Raw genomic sequence first — 16,066 nt, 5'->3', positions numbered from 1 at the left:
TCCTCAGTAGGCCTGTGTGGTATATATATTGTTTTCTTACTACAGGTAAAAAAACTAAGTCTCAAAGAGTTTAAACAGTTTACCAGTATCCCACACAAATAAGCAGTAGACAAGATTCTGATCAAAGTCTCTGTGACTTTAAAGTCCAAGCTCATCCCTCATTCTCCCACTCTTCAGTCTAGAAGAGGTAAAATTCTTAAGAGCAACTCTTAGGAAAAAGTTTTTAAAACATAAATCAAATTCGCTTAAATGAAACTATGCCATAACTATGTAGTTTGATTTTGAAAATCTCTGGTGCTTGAGGCTTATTACCTGAAGACAGATGTAGTGGATGGATTGTAAATTCCAAGGAATCGATGTTATTTTTAGCAAAACTTCTCTGAGCCACAGATTGGTGGCAGTAATGGATTAGCTAGAGAAATGGTGAAAGTGAAGCTTCTGTAGGAATTTATCAATTGTTATTACATTTGAGAAGGAGTGTACATCTTTTAAAATAAAATTACAGCTATATCCTTACTGAAAATCAAGTATAATCTCTGATAGACTGAAGGTATAGTCAGAGTACCTTATTAATTCAGCAGAATGAGAGTGGTCACTGCATGAATTCTGTTCTCATACCCTGACATTATTTGGTAAAACTCTTGAGATTTAGAAAAGGCATAGTTCATAGATTTGTAGAAAAAAGTCTCAAGCAGAGATTGTTAGATTATGAATAGGCCTCAGGATATTTGTAAAACACTGAAATTTTATGTAAAATTTTGTACCTGTGCACATTTTTTGAGAGAGAGGACTGACCTAAAAATAGTTATCAATTAAATATTGGTGTAGAGGGCACTGGTCTGCTAATACCTCTAGATAGATTAGAGGTGAATTCAGGAGTGGAATAAAGCAGTGATTCTCAAAATATGGTCAGGTGCCATGAGAAATGGACTAGTAAATTAAGTAGGTGAATTAAAGTTTGCTAAGATTTTATATTTACATTAAAATCAGTGGATTACTAGATTTTTCTGAGTTTATATCTCAGAATCTTCCTTATTTCTCTTAAAAAGTTTTCTTCCTATGTTGTATTTGGCTATATACGGAGTTAGTGCACATGTGCATATACAGTGAAAAACTAGTAAATGAACTGGGATATCTTGCCCCACCTAACTAGAATATGGTCAAAAAAGAAGTTAGAACCACTTGTCTAAAGCATTTGTTCCAGAGGGTGGAGTGGAATGAGTGTGGGGTTAAAGGGCAGTTAAAGATAGGGTTCTATGTGTCCTTATTTACTAGAATAAAAGTAAAGCAAATAAGAAGTTTGTTTAGGTTTAACTTAAATGTAAATCTTTTAAAAAGATTAAGTGTATTACTGAAATACAGAATTTATGAATAAGTGGAGACTTGCTGTTTTTGAAAGGTTACCACATTTTGTGATATGTTTAGGATAGTAGATGTCCATATTTTGACCTTACTATTAAAAACAAGTTCTTTGTACTTAATAGTTACCAAAACATTTATTTTCATTCGTGTTAAGTAGATCATGGGATTATGAGAAAATTCTAATTAAAATCATATTTACACAACTACAATCATTCTAGGTTTAATGAGGCGTATTTTTCGTGCCCTTTTATTTTATTATTTTATTTATTCTAAAGAGACAGGATCTTGCTGTGTTGCCCAGGCTGGCTTCTAATTCCTGAGCTCAAGTGATCCTCCTGCCTCAGCCTCCTGAGTAACTGGGACTATAGGCACTTGGTGCTGCACCCAGCTTCTTATTCTGTTAATAGCTAATTATACCACTTAGATGTGGCCATGTTTTAGTAGCAAAGTAATACTTTAAATGTTAATGTGTATTTGAAGCCTGTGTCAAAGTATATTCTGTAAAGGCAAGTTTTACCTGTTGATAACTTAAATATATCCTTTGTGTTAGCAAGTGTTTAAATATATCTCAGAATTATTTAGGGACTGTGGTAAACGGTAAAATTAAGATAGATTCTTTGAAATGATTATCTGTGGGAGTATTTAATTTAGAAGCAACATGAATATGTATTTGTGTATACAGTAACATGACAGTGAAATTTGGAAATGTCTGTTATATTGACTTTTATCCTTATGTAAATTTTATGTTTAAAGTGTAAGTAAATTTTATCTTTTGTTTAAAATGTAAGTAAAAATCAGTAAGTCACTTTGACTGTTTTGCTTTTGAATTTGGTAAGCAGAAGAACTAAACCTTCTTTTTTTTAGTCCACCCTCCTCCTTGAAAATGTTTTTTCTTTGATTCTTCTACTATGTAATTGGTTTATGTTGCAAATGTTTTAAAGCAATCATCACTATTAAGGAAGTAGTAAAAGAAAGTAAAATTCAGGCATTGCCTTTGGAGCGAGTTAGAAGAAATCAAAACTTGGCTGAACATTTACAAATCCAAACTGAGACCCAGCTGTGTCAGTGACTACCTGTTTGCAGACAGTTTTGAATTTGATTTCTTTATCTGTAAAACAAAGTATTTAAATTTGATTTTAATGATTTCCTTCTACTTGTGAAATCTAATAATTTGAGAGACTTTCAGGAGTCTTGATGCTTTTTCATTGTGTTCCTCTTCTCTTCCTTTGTTGCAATGATCATCAAATATCAGATGCCTCAATTTAGACTAATTGAATAGAATTCCCATGATGGAGTCCGGATATATACTTTTTACTTTAAATGAATAAATATGTATATATTTTGTGCATATACGTATTTTAAAAAGCTCTGTTGCACTTATGGGTTAATTTACAAATATTTGCTCCTGAGAAATATGTAATCTCAGCCAGGTGCTGTGGCTCACACCTGAATCCCAGCACTTTGGGAGGCCAAGCCTGGCAGATCACTTGAGGCCAGGAGGTTGAGACCATCCTGGTCAACATGGTGAAACCCCGCCTCTACTAAAAATACAAAAATTAGCCAGGCATGGCAGCATACACCTGTAATCTCAGCTATTTGGGAGGCTGAGGTGCAAGAATCACTTGCATCTGGGATGTGGAGGTTGCAGTGAGCCAAGGTAGTGCTACTGCACTCCAGCCTGGGCAACAGAGCGAGACTCTGTCTCAAAAAAAAAAAAAAAACGATGGAGTCTTACTATGGATTTTTAAAACAATTTAGGACTGAAACTTAAAAAAAAAATTAGTGATATCGTTTGTATGAAAATACATGTTTTTGAATTTTTATATACAGGGATTTATACATACAACATTGGCTTCTGGGAATATCTTGATCGTGTTATGAGACTGGATTACCTTTTAGTACTTATTAGTCCCACTTGAATCCTGTACTTTTCAATGAACTGCATGGACTTGATTTCTCTTTCTCAGATCATGACAGTTTCAGTGTATGAGTGAAGTACAGGTGTAGTCAGTCTTCTCAACTCCTAGCCTTTTCAGAGATGGTTGTCAACCTCTGTTTTTGCCTCTCTCATTCTTTAGTTCAGTTTATATTATCTGCTTTTCTTTGCTTCTATCCTTGAGGATAGAATTGGTATCTTCAATTTTTCAAACACCTTTCTAGCTTTTTCCCTCACTAGGCAACTTCTGCCCCACTGCTTTGTGCTGTACAAATGTTTTTTTAAAAAAATGTCTCCCATTGAAAATGGAATGAACAGCAAAACGTTAGCTTCAAAATGGCAAGTAATTTTGTTTAGTGCAGTAGAAAGAGGTTGATTAAGAAAATCTGTAGGTTTTTTGTTTGTTTTTAAATTTAAAAAGCCTGTGCAATTTATCTTAGTGCATCCAAATTCTTACATCTGATAACATTGGGACCTGGCAATTTTTGAGCAGGGAATAGTCCATTTCATGGAATACTCTCTTCATAAGTAAATCTGGTATTTATTAAAGTTTTTATTTTCTTAGCAGTTACCCTCTTGGCATGATAATGGGTAAGTGGATGCTGAAAGTAAAATAAATTTATTCATATGACCACAGCTTAAGGAGACTCAGTGCTTAATGATGAAGGAAGTTCTACATCTGATGCCAGTGGAGTTGTGAGGACTCTGACCTGTTGGTCGTAGTCTCGAGATAACTATTTTCTCTCCAACCATTAGAGAAACAAGGAGTTCACATTTTTTGAAATTTGTAGATATAGTTTTTCTTTCTATTGGGGTTACCCATGTATTTTCAGGGATTCTTCTATCTTTCTTTTATTCTTTTCCACTGATAGTTCCAATTATTAATATAATACCAGGAGTAACTATAATTGACTTGTTAGAGCCCACATAGAAAATAAAATAATTTCTAGTTATATCTTTATTCTTTAAGCTTTTCATTTATTATTCCCTTAATTTGTTATTGTTAAAATAAATTGAGAAGAATATAGTAAAACTAAGTAGAACATACCTTTACTGGTTTCTTGCCATAATCCTGATTTTTCAGCAGCTATTATCAGATAGATAACACAATCTACAAATTTTAAAACATCTTTCATAAAACTTTCCCAGATAGAGCATAAAGTATTACGAATCAGTGCTTAGGAAATTGCAGTTGGGATGGTGGACAAGGTGATATAAGTTACTCTAATTAGTCGTAATCCAGAAAAATCCTTAAGATTTATTTTTTATGTAATATTTTCATATGTTGTCCTGGCCGTTAGCAAGACTGACCTCATTTATATTGAAAATTATTATTTAGTGCTCTTATGGAAGCACTAAATTGGATGGTGGCTGGGAAGATGAAGCAAGATCCAGACACTAGAAATTGTCCTTTGTAATATCTTTCTTTTAGCCTTTTGTTTCTATTATTACCTCTTTCTCTCAACTTGAAGCCCTTATTACCATAGTATAAGTATAGTGCAAGTTTATCTCAGATTATCGCTATTATGTTCCGCCACCGAATTAATCTTTCTAAAACACTGCTTATTTAGGTCATTTCTGTGGCCTCTGGAGCCTAACCTGTGTTTACCTTTCTGTCCTTACCTTCCATTATTATTCCAGCTATCCCATTTGTCAGCTAGATTAAATATTTAGCTCTCCCAACACTGTCTCCGACATTTTGACCCTTGACACAGGAGGTATTCCTGCCTTTAATGCTGTTCTTTCCCCTTTCCCCCGTTCTTCTCCTGCTGGGTAAATCTTTTTAAGGACCTACTTAAATTTGAACTCCCCTAGGAAACTTTCCCTAGTTGCCCCACTTGTAGTAGCTTTGCTTTCTTCTAAAGATTTGTGGCATTTTTGTTTGTTTGTTTGTTTGTTTAAACAGTTCATTTGATAGCTGATGTTTGTACTTAACCTTCTTTGTGCACTTATCTTCTTTCCCCCAATACTTCTAAATTTAGTGGGCTCAGGGCTATATCTTTAAACTGTTTGCATTACCGACATTTATTCATTGATTTATTGCTATTTTATGAATAGTAAGTAAAAATGCTCTTCAAGCAAATTTCAAATCTGTTTGCTTATGATCAAGAACATCTGGCATTGTCTGCAGAAGATGCACCTGGGACTCAGATTGGGTACTAGCCCTTGTTAGATTTTTTTTTAGAGCAATTAAATATGGTACCAGTAAGTTATCTATTTGAAAGGGGACTCCGTATATATTTTCAGGGGATAAAATAATTTTAAGAAATTTGGAATCTTAATTTTTTTCCTATAACACAGTAGCAGAACAACACATTTGAGTAACGATAGTCATGTACTGCATAACAATGTTTTGTTTTGGTCAACAGTGGATGGACCACATATACAATGGTGGTTCTATATAATTATAAATAACTTTTTCACTGTACCTTTTCTATTTAGATACACAAATACTTACCCTTATGTTACATTGCCTACAGTGTTCAAAACAGTAACATGCTGTACAAGTTGGCAGTGTAGGAGCACTAGGCACTATATAGCCTCGGTGTATAATAGACCATGCCATCTAGGTTTATGTGGGTGCACACTTTAATGTTTCCACAATGACAAAATCACCTGTCAATGCATGTCTCAAAATGTATCCCATCATTAAGCAACACATGACTATTTTTGTTCATGTGCTGACTCAAAGTTAGTTACAGGAATGATATCAGTACACTGTTGCAGCACAAAGTTATAGAGATTTTATTTTGTCTTTAAGTCAGACAAGATAAAATAGATTTGAAGTCAGTGATTCTCTTACTTTACCATGGTGCTACATTTTCTGTGTATGAAAATAAAATGTTAATGTTTTTGTTTGAATCAGTAGTTTGCCCAAAAATGTTTCTTTTGTCTCATTTGACATGCCTTCTCTAGGGTTATGATTAGTGTATAGAAATATTAAAATAAAACATTGCTCTTAAAAACCTCTAGAGAATATTTAAATAACTTTTATGCCCTCTGTCAAACACCTAGAAAAATGTCAGTATTATTTCAAAAGCTGAAATGGGGAATATGTTTATCACATGCACAAAAATAAATGGTAGATTAGACTTTTGATCTATTAATTGTAAGCAGTGCCTTTTTTCCCCTATAAGCTATTGTTGTACCCATTGTTGTTGGAGACTCTAATTAGAATGTAAGTTCCTTAAGGGTAGAGATTTTATACAGGTTGAGTATCCCTAGTTCAAAATTCTTGGGAACAGAAGTGTTTTGGATTTCAGATTTTTTTTCTTTTGAATTTTGGGATACTTGCATTATACTTATTGGGTGGACACTCCAAATCTGAGAATCTGAAATCTGAAATGCTGTAGTGACCAATTTTCTTTGAGTGTCACATCAGCGTGCAATAAGCTTCAAATTTTGAAGCAGTTCAGATTTTGGATTTTCGGATTTGGGATGCTCAACCTCTACTTCTTTGTGTCCTCAACATTTAATCAATGTTTTACTTCCCAGTACCTCAGTAGACATTTGTTAAGATGGTAAAGTGTCTGGTTTGTTTTTTTTTGTTTTGTTTTTTGTTTTTTTGGCTTTTGAGGAGTTTGTTTTTATTGTAGGAGAAGGACTTTATTCTGATTTTATTCTATTTGTTTTCTTTTTACAGCCCCATTGACAAACCTTCAGATTCTCTCAGTATAGGGAATGGTGATAATTCCCAGCAGGTAAGATCTGAGTACAGTATCACTTGATTTATTTGTCATACTCTGAAAGCAAGGTATTCTATGCAGGCGAATTTTCTAAAAATACTTTACTGACACAATTTAAAAACACTTTTGATGCTCATCTTTATTAATCATATTATAATTAGCCTCTTTCCCCCAGAATATAGAGAGCACAGTTTAACACTTTTTTAATGACTCAGAATTATCATTATGACCAGATATTATTATCTTTAGAGTCTACTAATGTTATTGGTCTTCTTGACCCTGTGCCAAATGGTCCCAGACTAGCATGCCTTCTGAGTTCTTGCTTTTAAGAATTGTATTCCTACACTACATAGTCCCCTTGCCCCTTGCTGTCTACTTTAATTTTCTGTTTCAGTCAAGTGTATTTGTTCCTAACAGTTTCCCTTCTTATTTCCCCCAAATGACTTTCAGCTTTGAAATGATAAGCCAGATAAGCTGTTCAAAGTTGAATCTACTGTGAAACTGAGTGGAGTGCTGACCATTAGAGCATGCTTTATGTCATCTTGTCTTATTGCTCAGGGACCTTTTTTTTGCTAGTTTTTCACTTCTTGAGTTTCTATACATTTTCTTACATTGGTAAAATAAATGTAATTTAGTCCCTTCCATAAAGAATAGCCAGTCCTCCACAGTATTTGTGAAAAACTTAGAGATCTAAAATATAATGCTTTTCCAAATGTTTTCCTGACACATTTTGTAAAAGAATGTGGAAATATGTATATCCCCTTGTATATTTTAGTTGCACATTAAATTTTTTTACAGCTTAAAAGTAGTTGCAAAGGGTGTAATTTCCAGCATATTAGAAATACTGGTATCTGAGAAGTTTAATGTTTTGATCATAATCATGTTTTATTATCCTGTCATCCATTTAAAAAAATACACATACTCTCCTTTAACAATCAGACGTTTTACATTTTTTTCTCTGTGAACTAATTTTTCTCTGTTATTATAGAGTTTTATCTTAATGCAGTATAGTTTTTGCTTGAAAAGCATATACTTCTCTTAAAAATAGGCATATACATTTTTGAATTGAAATAAAGATTTTTTTGCAGTCACAGACTTCAAATGCCAGTTTTTGTCTTTGAATTTTATTAGTACTGTTGAGATGACACTATACATAAATGTAGATTTTAATTTTAAAAACCATGAAACAAATAATAAATAGTAAAATTATATTGAAAATTCATCTCTTAATGAAGAATAGGGCCATTTTAAAATTGGTTTTTGTGTATCTCTAGATGAATGTTACCTATTGGTAAAAGAGCCAAGTTGCAGCAGCAGTCTGGTCGTGTTTTTTATTTTTCTAAGATGTGTTGAGATACTTTGTTCATATAAATAGGTAGATGGAAGGAGGAGTATTATATCAGTATCACTCAAGTCTTTCAATTTCTTCTGAATTAAATACCTAAGAATCATAGAAAGATTTATTATGTAAAATTATTTTTAATGATGTGTTTGGAAACAACTTAGATTTTTCTTTAATTTTCTTGAAAACTAAAGTATTGAGAATCACCTAGCATGTTAAATGATCTAGTCATTACAGTCAGTCACTCTCTTATCACCGATCCATGTATTTCTAATAATTTGTGTTTGGTTTCTGGAAAGTTTTCACTCTTGAGCAAAATACTATAGTAAAATCCCGAATGAGAAGTATTATTTTCTTGGTAGTGAGAGAAGTAAGGTTGTATAAAGAGAGGAGACGGCCGGGCCCGGTGGCTCATGCCTGTAATCCCAGCACTTTGGGAGGCCGAGGCGGGTGGATCATGAGGTCAGGAGATCGAGACCATCCTGGATAACGCAGTGAAACCCCGTCTCTACTAACATTACAAAAAATTAGCCGGGCGTGGTGGCACGCGCCTGTAGTCCCAGCTACTTGGGAGGCTGAGGCAGGAGAATTGCTTGAACCCGGGAGGCTGAGGTTACAGTGAGCCAAGAGTGCACCACTGCACTCCAGCCTGGGCAACAGAGCGAGACTCCATCTCAAAATAAAAAAAAAGAGACTAGTTTAATCTTTTCAGGCAGACTAATTTTTTTAAAGAGTATATATGTAAGTTAATGATTTAATTGATTTTTCTGAAACTTCATGCTTTCATTAAAACATCTTCAAGTACCACAGTTTGCAAAGCACTATTCTAATACATTTAGTTGCAAACTTTTTAATTGTGGCTTACTAAAATGTATAAACATGTAGTTATTATTTGTTTTCCTTTTTTATTCAGATATCTAACAGTGATACGCCTTCACCACCACCTGGTTTGTCAAAATCCAATCCAGTCATCCCCATCAGTTCATCCAATCACAGTGCACGGTCCCCTTTTGAAGGGGCAGTAACAGAGTCACAGTCGTTATTCTCAGACAATTTTCGCCATCCCAACCCTATCCCAAGTGGGCTTCCTCCTTTCCCCAGCTCCCCACAGACATCCAGTGACTGGCCTACAGCACCAGAACCACAGAGCCTCTTCACATCAGGTATATAACAGTAGTACCAAGTATTAGTAATTATGCTCTTAACATATTGTTGACAGACTAACATGAAACTCATTAGTGGATATATTTTTATCTTTTGCCTCTCTGTTCTCTTTTAATAAAAATGTAAATATTTAAACTACATGGAATTAGGTGGTTAGATACATAGTTGTGTGACCTAGAAATTACTCTATTAAAAGATTTCTCCAGAAGTAAAGGGTTATATTATTTTACCAATAGTAAAAAGCTTATTCCTTTGGGAATTTTTATTTTTATTTTTACTTTTTGGAGGTGGGGGTCTTGCTCTCTCACCCAAGCTGGAGTGTAGTAGCGTGATCTTAGCTCACCGTGGCCTCACACCCTGGGTTCAAGTGATCCTCCCACTTCAGCCTCCTGGTTAATTTTTTAATTTTTTGTAGAGACAGGGTCTTGCTATATTGCCCAGGCTGGTCTTGAACTCCTGGCCTCAAGTGATCCTCCCACCCAAGCCTTCCAAAGTGCTGGGATTACAGGCATGAAGCACTGCACCTGGCAAGGACTTAGATTTTTAATTAGATAGGTATTTTTATTTAATTAGATTTGTGTTTAAGATTTCCCCCCCCAGATGACAAAGATGTAAGTTATTTAGTAGTAACAGTTATGTTACTACTAAATGGTATATTTGAACCATTTCTATTTTTATCCATTCTAAATTCTCTTATTACTATGAAAGGTGGCATAAAAGTAATATTGACAGCAGCACCTACAGAGCAGAAAATTCCAAAAAACTATAAGGATTAATATAAATAATTTTTAATTAAATTGTATTTTTTCTTAGTATAGAAAGCATATATTCAAAATTATTTGTACTTTGATAAATACGTTTAAAAAATAAACTTTACTAATTAAAATCTGTTAAATTATATTTATTATTTTATTTCATGAAAGTGACTTAGGTTGGTTTTGATTATGAATGGTTGAGAGTATAATTGGAGTGTCAAGTACATTTTTTCCTTTGATTAGCAAAATCAGTCTATATCATTCAGTTTTTGAAGCTAGTAGCTTAAAAGTTAAGTAACTGCTAGAAGTATATAAGGCCTTTTGTAATTCTATGATCTTAATGTGCTAAGAAGTCACATAGATTTTGCACATACTTAATTTGTAATATGACATGTTTAACTTTCAGTAGTGTGGGTACTTATTAAGTACGAAAGTGAGCTGTGTATCTGATATTCATCACTATTTTTCTTCCCAACAGAAACAATCCCAGTATCATCCTCTACAGACTGGCAAGCAGCTTTTGGCTTTGGTTCTTCTAAACAACCAGAGGATGACTTGGGTTTTGATCCCTTTGATGTCACTCGAAAAGCCTTAGCAGACCTGATTGAGAAGGAACTGTCCGTTCAAGACCAACCTTCCCTTTCACCCACATCTCTTCAGAACTCCTCTTCACACACTACAACCGCCAAAGGTCCAGGCTCTGGATTCCTGCATCCTGCTGCAGCTACAAATGCCAATTCTCTCAATAGTACCTTTTCAGTCTTGCCCCAGAGGTTCCCTCAATTTCAGCAGCACCGAGCGGTTTATAATTCATTCAGTTTTCCAGGCCAGGCAACCCGCTATCCTTGGATGGCCTTTCCACGCAATAGCATCATGCACTTGAACCACACAGCAAACCCCACCTCAAATAGTAATTTCTTGGACTTGAATCTCCCGCCACAGCACAACACAGGTCTGGGAGGGATCCCTGTAGCAGGTAGGTTCGTTTAAAGCCTTTGAGAATTTTTGAATAACTCATATTTTCAGGTTGTTGGGTGGATAGGGAAGGAACTGTTGAATAACAGAGTATTAATATCTTGTAAATTTCTATGAAAGATTAGTCTTTATCATAATCTAAAGTATATTTTTCATTAGATGGATGCCTTGTAATATTGAGCTTTATAAGGATGGTGGAGTATTATACTTATTGTTTGGAAGCATTTTACTTAATAGGATAGTTACCAAACTTTCATATGGTATTTAAATGAAAAAGAAGAAAATGGTCTCTGAAGTTATGGTACTATAAAGTCCAACACCATGGTGAAAATTAAGATTTTATATTCTAAAGTAAAATGGTTAAAAACTTTTTTTTAATGATAATTAATGAGAGCATGAGGGATAAAGCCACTCTCTATCCACTTTTGGCAGTTACTTGTTTTGACTGATACACACATACACACACATCAAAACTGAGCTATAAATAAAGTACTTGAGAACTCTGATTATTAATGTTTTACAAGCATGTCATATGTCTCAGACATACACCTTTTGTGAAAGAGAAATTGTTCAAGGAAAGATACTTTCCCATTTGATCTGCCATGTTTTTATTTCTAGGGAAAAATATGAAGTATATATAAGGTAATGTAAGTTTGATGCCAAAATACTTCTGGTTTTGTACTGCTACCCTTGAAGGTTTCAGAACTTTTGGGTTTTAAGATTCTATATAACATTTTTTAGATGAAGTATCTTCTTTATCCAAGGGAGTCATTCTTGTTAATAGTGTTCTCATTTAACTTTGGTTTTAGAGACAATATTAAAAAAAAGTTTGTTCCTGTCCTGATTCTCTCAAGTGAAATAGAATCATGATTCTCTCAAGTAGAGTACAATAGTTTCTCACTCCGTTAGAATATTTCTTCACATAATTCATACAATTTATTGTTATCCCTTGTCAGGTATGGCATGGCACAGTATTATCGTAATAGGATGCTTTCATCAGCAGCAAGGCGTTTACTCTCTTGTTTTTAGCAAAGCTGATAGATGAATTTACAGAGGTCTATCAAAGTTCTTTATCCCTATTCCCTTTGGGACTGACAATATTTCATGTTCTAGACAAGTAGCTAGGTTAAGAGAGTATAGTCTGTGGCTGTTGACATAGTGAAATTAACCATTGATACAGTGAAGTTAATTTACATAAGCCTGGTAGCACCTAATGTAGTGACTTGCACAGTGATGGGACTCTTATTTGTTCATTTAATTAATGGTAGTAGGTAACCCAGAGTGACATTTTTCAGTCCTCTTCTTCTACAGGATACTTGTGAAACAATGTGTTCAGTTCCAAATACTCCTTTTACTTCCTTCCATTCAAGATAGCATACTAGAATGTAATTTTCTTTCATTTTGCTTTAATCATTTAGAAATGTGGCATTTTAATTACTAGTAGTGTTTCTCATAATCAATTATGACATTCATTAAAAGTTAAAGTTAAGTTCCCCCAAATCATCAAAACATTTAAAAATTAGACCAATTACAGTGAATATGAGGGTTCATATTTGCCCATCAATGAATTAGGCCATGTGAGAAATATTAAAGATGTTTAAGATATGGATAAAATTTCCACATACTTATAGTTGAAGAGACTAAAATAATGTATGAAAGTGGTAACTATATGTATGATACTGGAATCTGAGAGACATCAATGTACCCTGTAATTCTTCGGGAGGCTTCACTGAATAAGTAGGAATTGATCCCTACTATCGTATCTTAGATTTGGGTTAGGAGCAGGGGAAGAGAAAAGGCCTTTTATGTTGATGGAAACCTCCTGAGTAAAGGCATAGAGGCAGGAATTAATATGCCATTACACTGAGAAGTAATACAGCTACCTCCTATAACACTAGGTGCTTCTTAAACTGTATAGATATAATGGATGAGAAGACGAGAAACTCTTCACAATGAGGCAAAATGGCATGGACTTGGAATGATAGGAAGTAGGATGCCTTTATGGGATTCTAGTTATTAGCTGTCTTCTTTTTGTGCTTTTATTTGACTTATTACATGATGATCTTTGATTTTCTCCCAATTTCATAGTCATCATATTATTCCTTAGCACCGAAGAGTAGTTTTAACCCTTATATTTCAAACCAATATTCTCGGAATGCCACACTGGTAATGAGAAATCACTGATTAGTAAGTTTAGTTGTCCTTGTGTTGGTCATTTAAAATCTTCATCTAAAGTAGATGCTTTATGGGAAAAATGTGGCATTAAATTATGGTCCTATCTTTGTGGATTTTGTTTTGATTTTTAAAATTTTTACCATATACTCAACCATAGAGCATTAAAAACTTTTTTTTTTTCAGAGATGCTAAAAATGTAGTTACCAACTTTAGGTTCTGAATCATTGTTCTATTTGGTAGGGGGTGGGAGAGTTTATTTTGGATTTTCATTTCAGGCTATGCAGACTTTCTTGGTATTTAAATGGTGACTTATGGTTAAGCTTATTATAAGGTTATTTTTAAGGCTCTGATGACTAGAGAAATTTTAGTTTTAATATACCGACATTTTAAAGTTTTTTATCAAGAGTCTCACTCACCAGAATCCTCTCATGGATTATAAATATTTGGTAGATGCCTCAGGAAACTGAATGTGCTAAGCCTCAGAGCAGAATAGCTATGTAATTGTAGCCAGAAGATTTAGGATTTTCAGTAACTGTTATAAATAACAGAAAGTGAAAACCTAGAAAACTATATACATCTTAACTATGTCTAATTTGAAGCAATTTAATACCTAGGTAACTCACTTGCACCAGTTGTAACTCACTTGCACCTGAGTTGAACTATTGAAACAGATTCAACTTTTTATCTTCTAGCAGTTATCATGATACCTTACACAGGGCAGCTGTCACTAAATGCTTCAGTAATGGAGAGAGTACATACTTGTTTCAGTGGGACCTGCTACTTTAAGATATACTTAGACAATATTTTAAACTAATTCTACACTCTGGAAAGGCATGTATATTTATTCTCTAAATATGTAGAGCAAAATATGGTCTCTGACCTATACGAGCAAATCAGAGATGGCAGTCACCTACATGTCATACAAATACAATGTCTACTTATTATATATTTGTACTTAAATTTTTATTTTTGGTTTGTTCAGTGAATTATTAAAGATTGATATATCTGAAACCTATCATGGGAAAAACAGTTGCCAGAGGTTTGACAGAAATGCAGCTTCCCCTTTTTTTGGTCTAATGGAAAACTTTTTTTGTGTTTAAAATTAGTAGTTATTTCCTTAATTAGGTGAAACCTTTTTTAGCAGCATTTGGTTTACTAAGTTTAGAAAGATTTTTGAAATAAATATTCTTGGGGGAAATTTTGATTCATGGGCAGGTATGGTGAATTCATTCAGATCTTTTCTTTATTATTGGAACCATGTGCTTTCTTTCTAAAAAGTTATTTACCTTGTCCTAAAAAGTGACTTTATTTTGTCCAGTTCCTTCATTTTAGGAATAGCAAAGCTGTGTTTCAGAAAGCTTAAATAATTTGTTAATGGTCACATACTCAATTACTAGTGGAATTAGGATAAGAACTTAGATCTCAAATTCAACAATGGAAATGTTTTTGCACTACAATGCTGCCCTCCTTTATAAATGAAGATCACTGGCATGTGCTTTAACTTGGCTTTCTTCCCGTGGTAATTGATTTTTGCTCTCACACACTTGCAAGTCCCTTTTTATCAACAGTATCAACTCATGAGACAAATTGGCCCAGCTCAGGGGTGTATGGCCTATTGTTACAAAATAAAGTTTATCGACTTGATGGAAATCAGTCTCTTTCTTAGTCCTTATTAATATCATTTTCTCACTAAGAACTCTAGTCTAAAATTTGCTTTACACAACCTCATTGTTATGTACTTGGGGTTTATAAGAATCTTTGCCAATTTACTAAAAAACTACAAAATCACCTGTTATATGGATTGACAGACTCTTTTTCTGCTTTGTCAGTTATCTTTCCAAATGTAATTTTGCAGATTTGTTTAAAAAAAAAAAAAAAACTCTGCCAAGTTGTTTTTATTCCATGATGTTAAAAATTATTTGGAAAACATAAGTTAGTAAGCATTGTTGTTTCAAGATATACCTCAAAAAATACTTGATAACTGTTTAGGATTTGATTTTTTTTTTTCATGTTTTTGTTAATTTAAACTTTGAGAGGGCATTTTTCTTTAAATTTTCTTTGTTTATGAACTGTTTTAACAGTGACTTGATTGAATTTTGAGTCATGTGTGAAACAAGTCACTTGTAGTCAAATAATTATCAGTTATAATCAGGAGAACTGATCTCATTCATCTATAATTCTCTGACCTAGAAGTAGTCATCTCATTTTCAGTCAATTGGATCCTTGTACTATTTCAGTCAATTGGATGCATTTTACTATCTTTCAGTTACTTCAAAGGTAAACTTGAATTTTCAGATGCTGTATGTTAATTTACTAAGTTAATATTTATAGGTATTATTTCATTTTTTTCTAGTACATAATTTATGCTTTTAAAACATGAATTTATAATTTTTCTCTTTTAAAAATCAGTTTTCACTTCCTAAAGCAAGGTTTAATTTTTTCACAAAATACTATTAATATTTACCATTTATTAGGAGTATCTATAAGAGGTCCAATTGGCTTGGAAAAGAATGGCTTTCCTGGTCTTTTTTTTTTTTTGGTAGTATATTTATACTAAATCTATTATATTTGTTCTTATCTCTGGCACAATATTACTCAGGATATATTTAGAATATATACTTTCCAGGTACTTGATAAGTTTATATTTTAAAATTCATGTCTTGTTTCACAC

General features: G+C 33.5%; 1 protein-coding gene across 6 annotated transcripts in view; it reads left to right on the top strand.

The window, feature by feature from the left end:
* CNOT4 (CCR4-NOT transcription complex subunit 4) overlaps positions 1 to 16,066 on the top strand; it is a 148,807-nt gene that overhangs the window by 105,093 nt on the left and 27,648 nt on the right. For all 6 annotated transcript variants that reach the window (XM_023190041.2, XM_023190044.2, XM_023190042.2 and 3 more), the window contains exons 8-10: positions 6,942 to 6,999; positions 9,240 to 9,489; positions 10,724 to 11,221. In XM_023190041.2, the coding sequence (XP_023045809.2) occupies positions 6,942 to 6,999; positions 9,240 to 9,489; positions 10,724 to 11,221 (806 nt within the window). The remainder of the gene's footprint in view (positions 1 to 6,941; positions 7,000 to 9,239; positions 9,490 to 10,723; positions 11,222 to 16,066) is intronic.

The sequence above is a fragment of the Piliocolobus tephrosceles genome, chromosome 8 (genome assembly GCF_002776525.5).
Source record: "Piliocolobus tephrosceles isolate RC106 chromosome 8, ASM277652v3, whole genome shotgun sequence".
NCBI classification, from domain to species: domain Eukaryota; kingdom Metazoa; phylum Chordata; class Mammalia; order Primates; family Cercopithecidae; genus Piliocolobus; species Piliocolobus tephrosceles.
The sequence above is the reverse complement of the archived record's forward strand: the minus strand, read 5'-3'. Positions and strand labels throughout refer to the sequence as shown.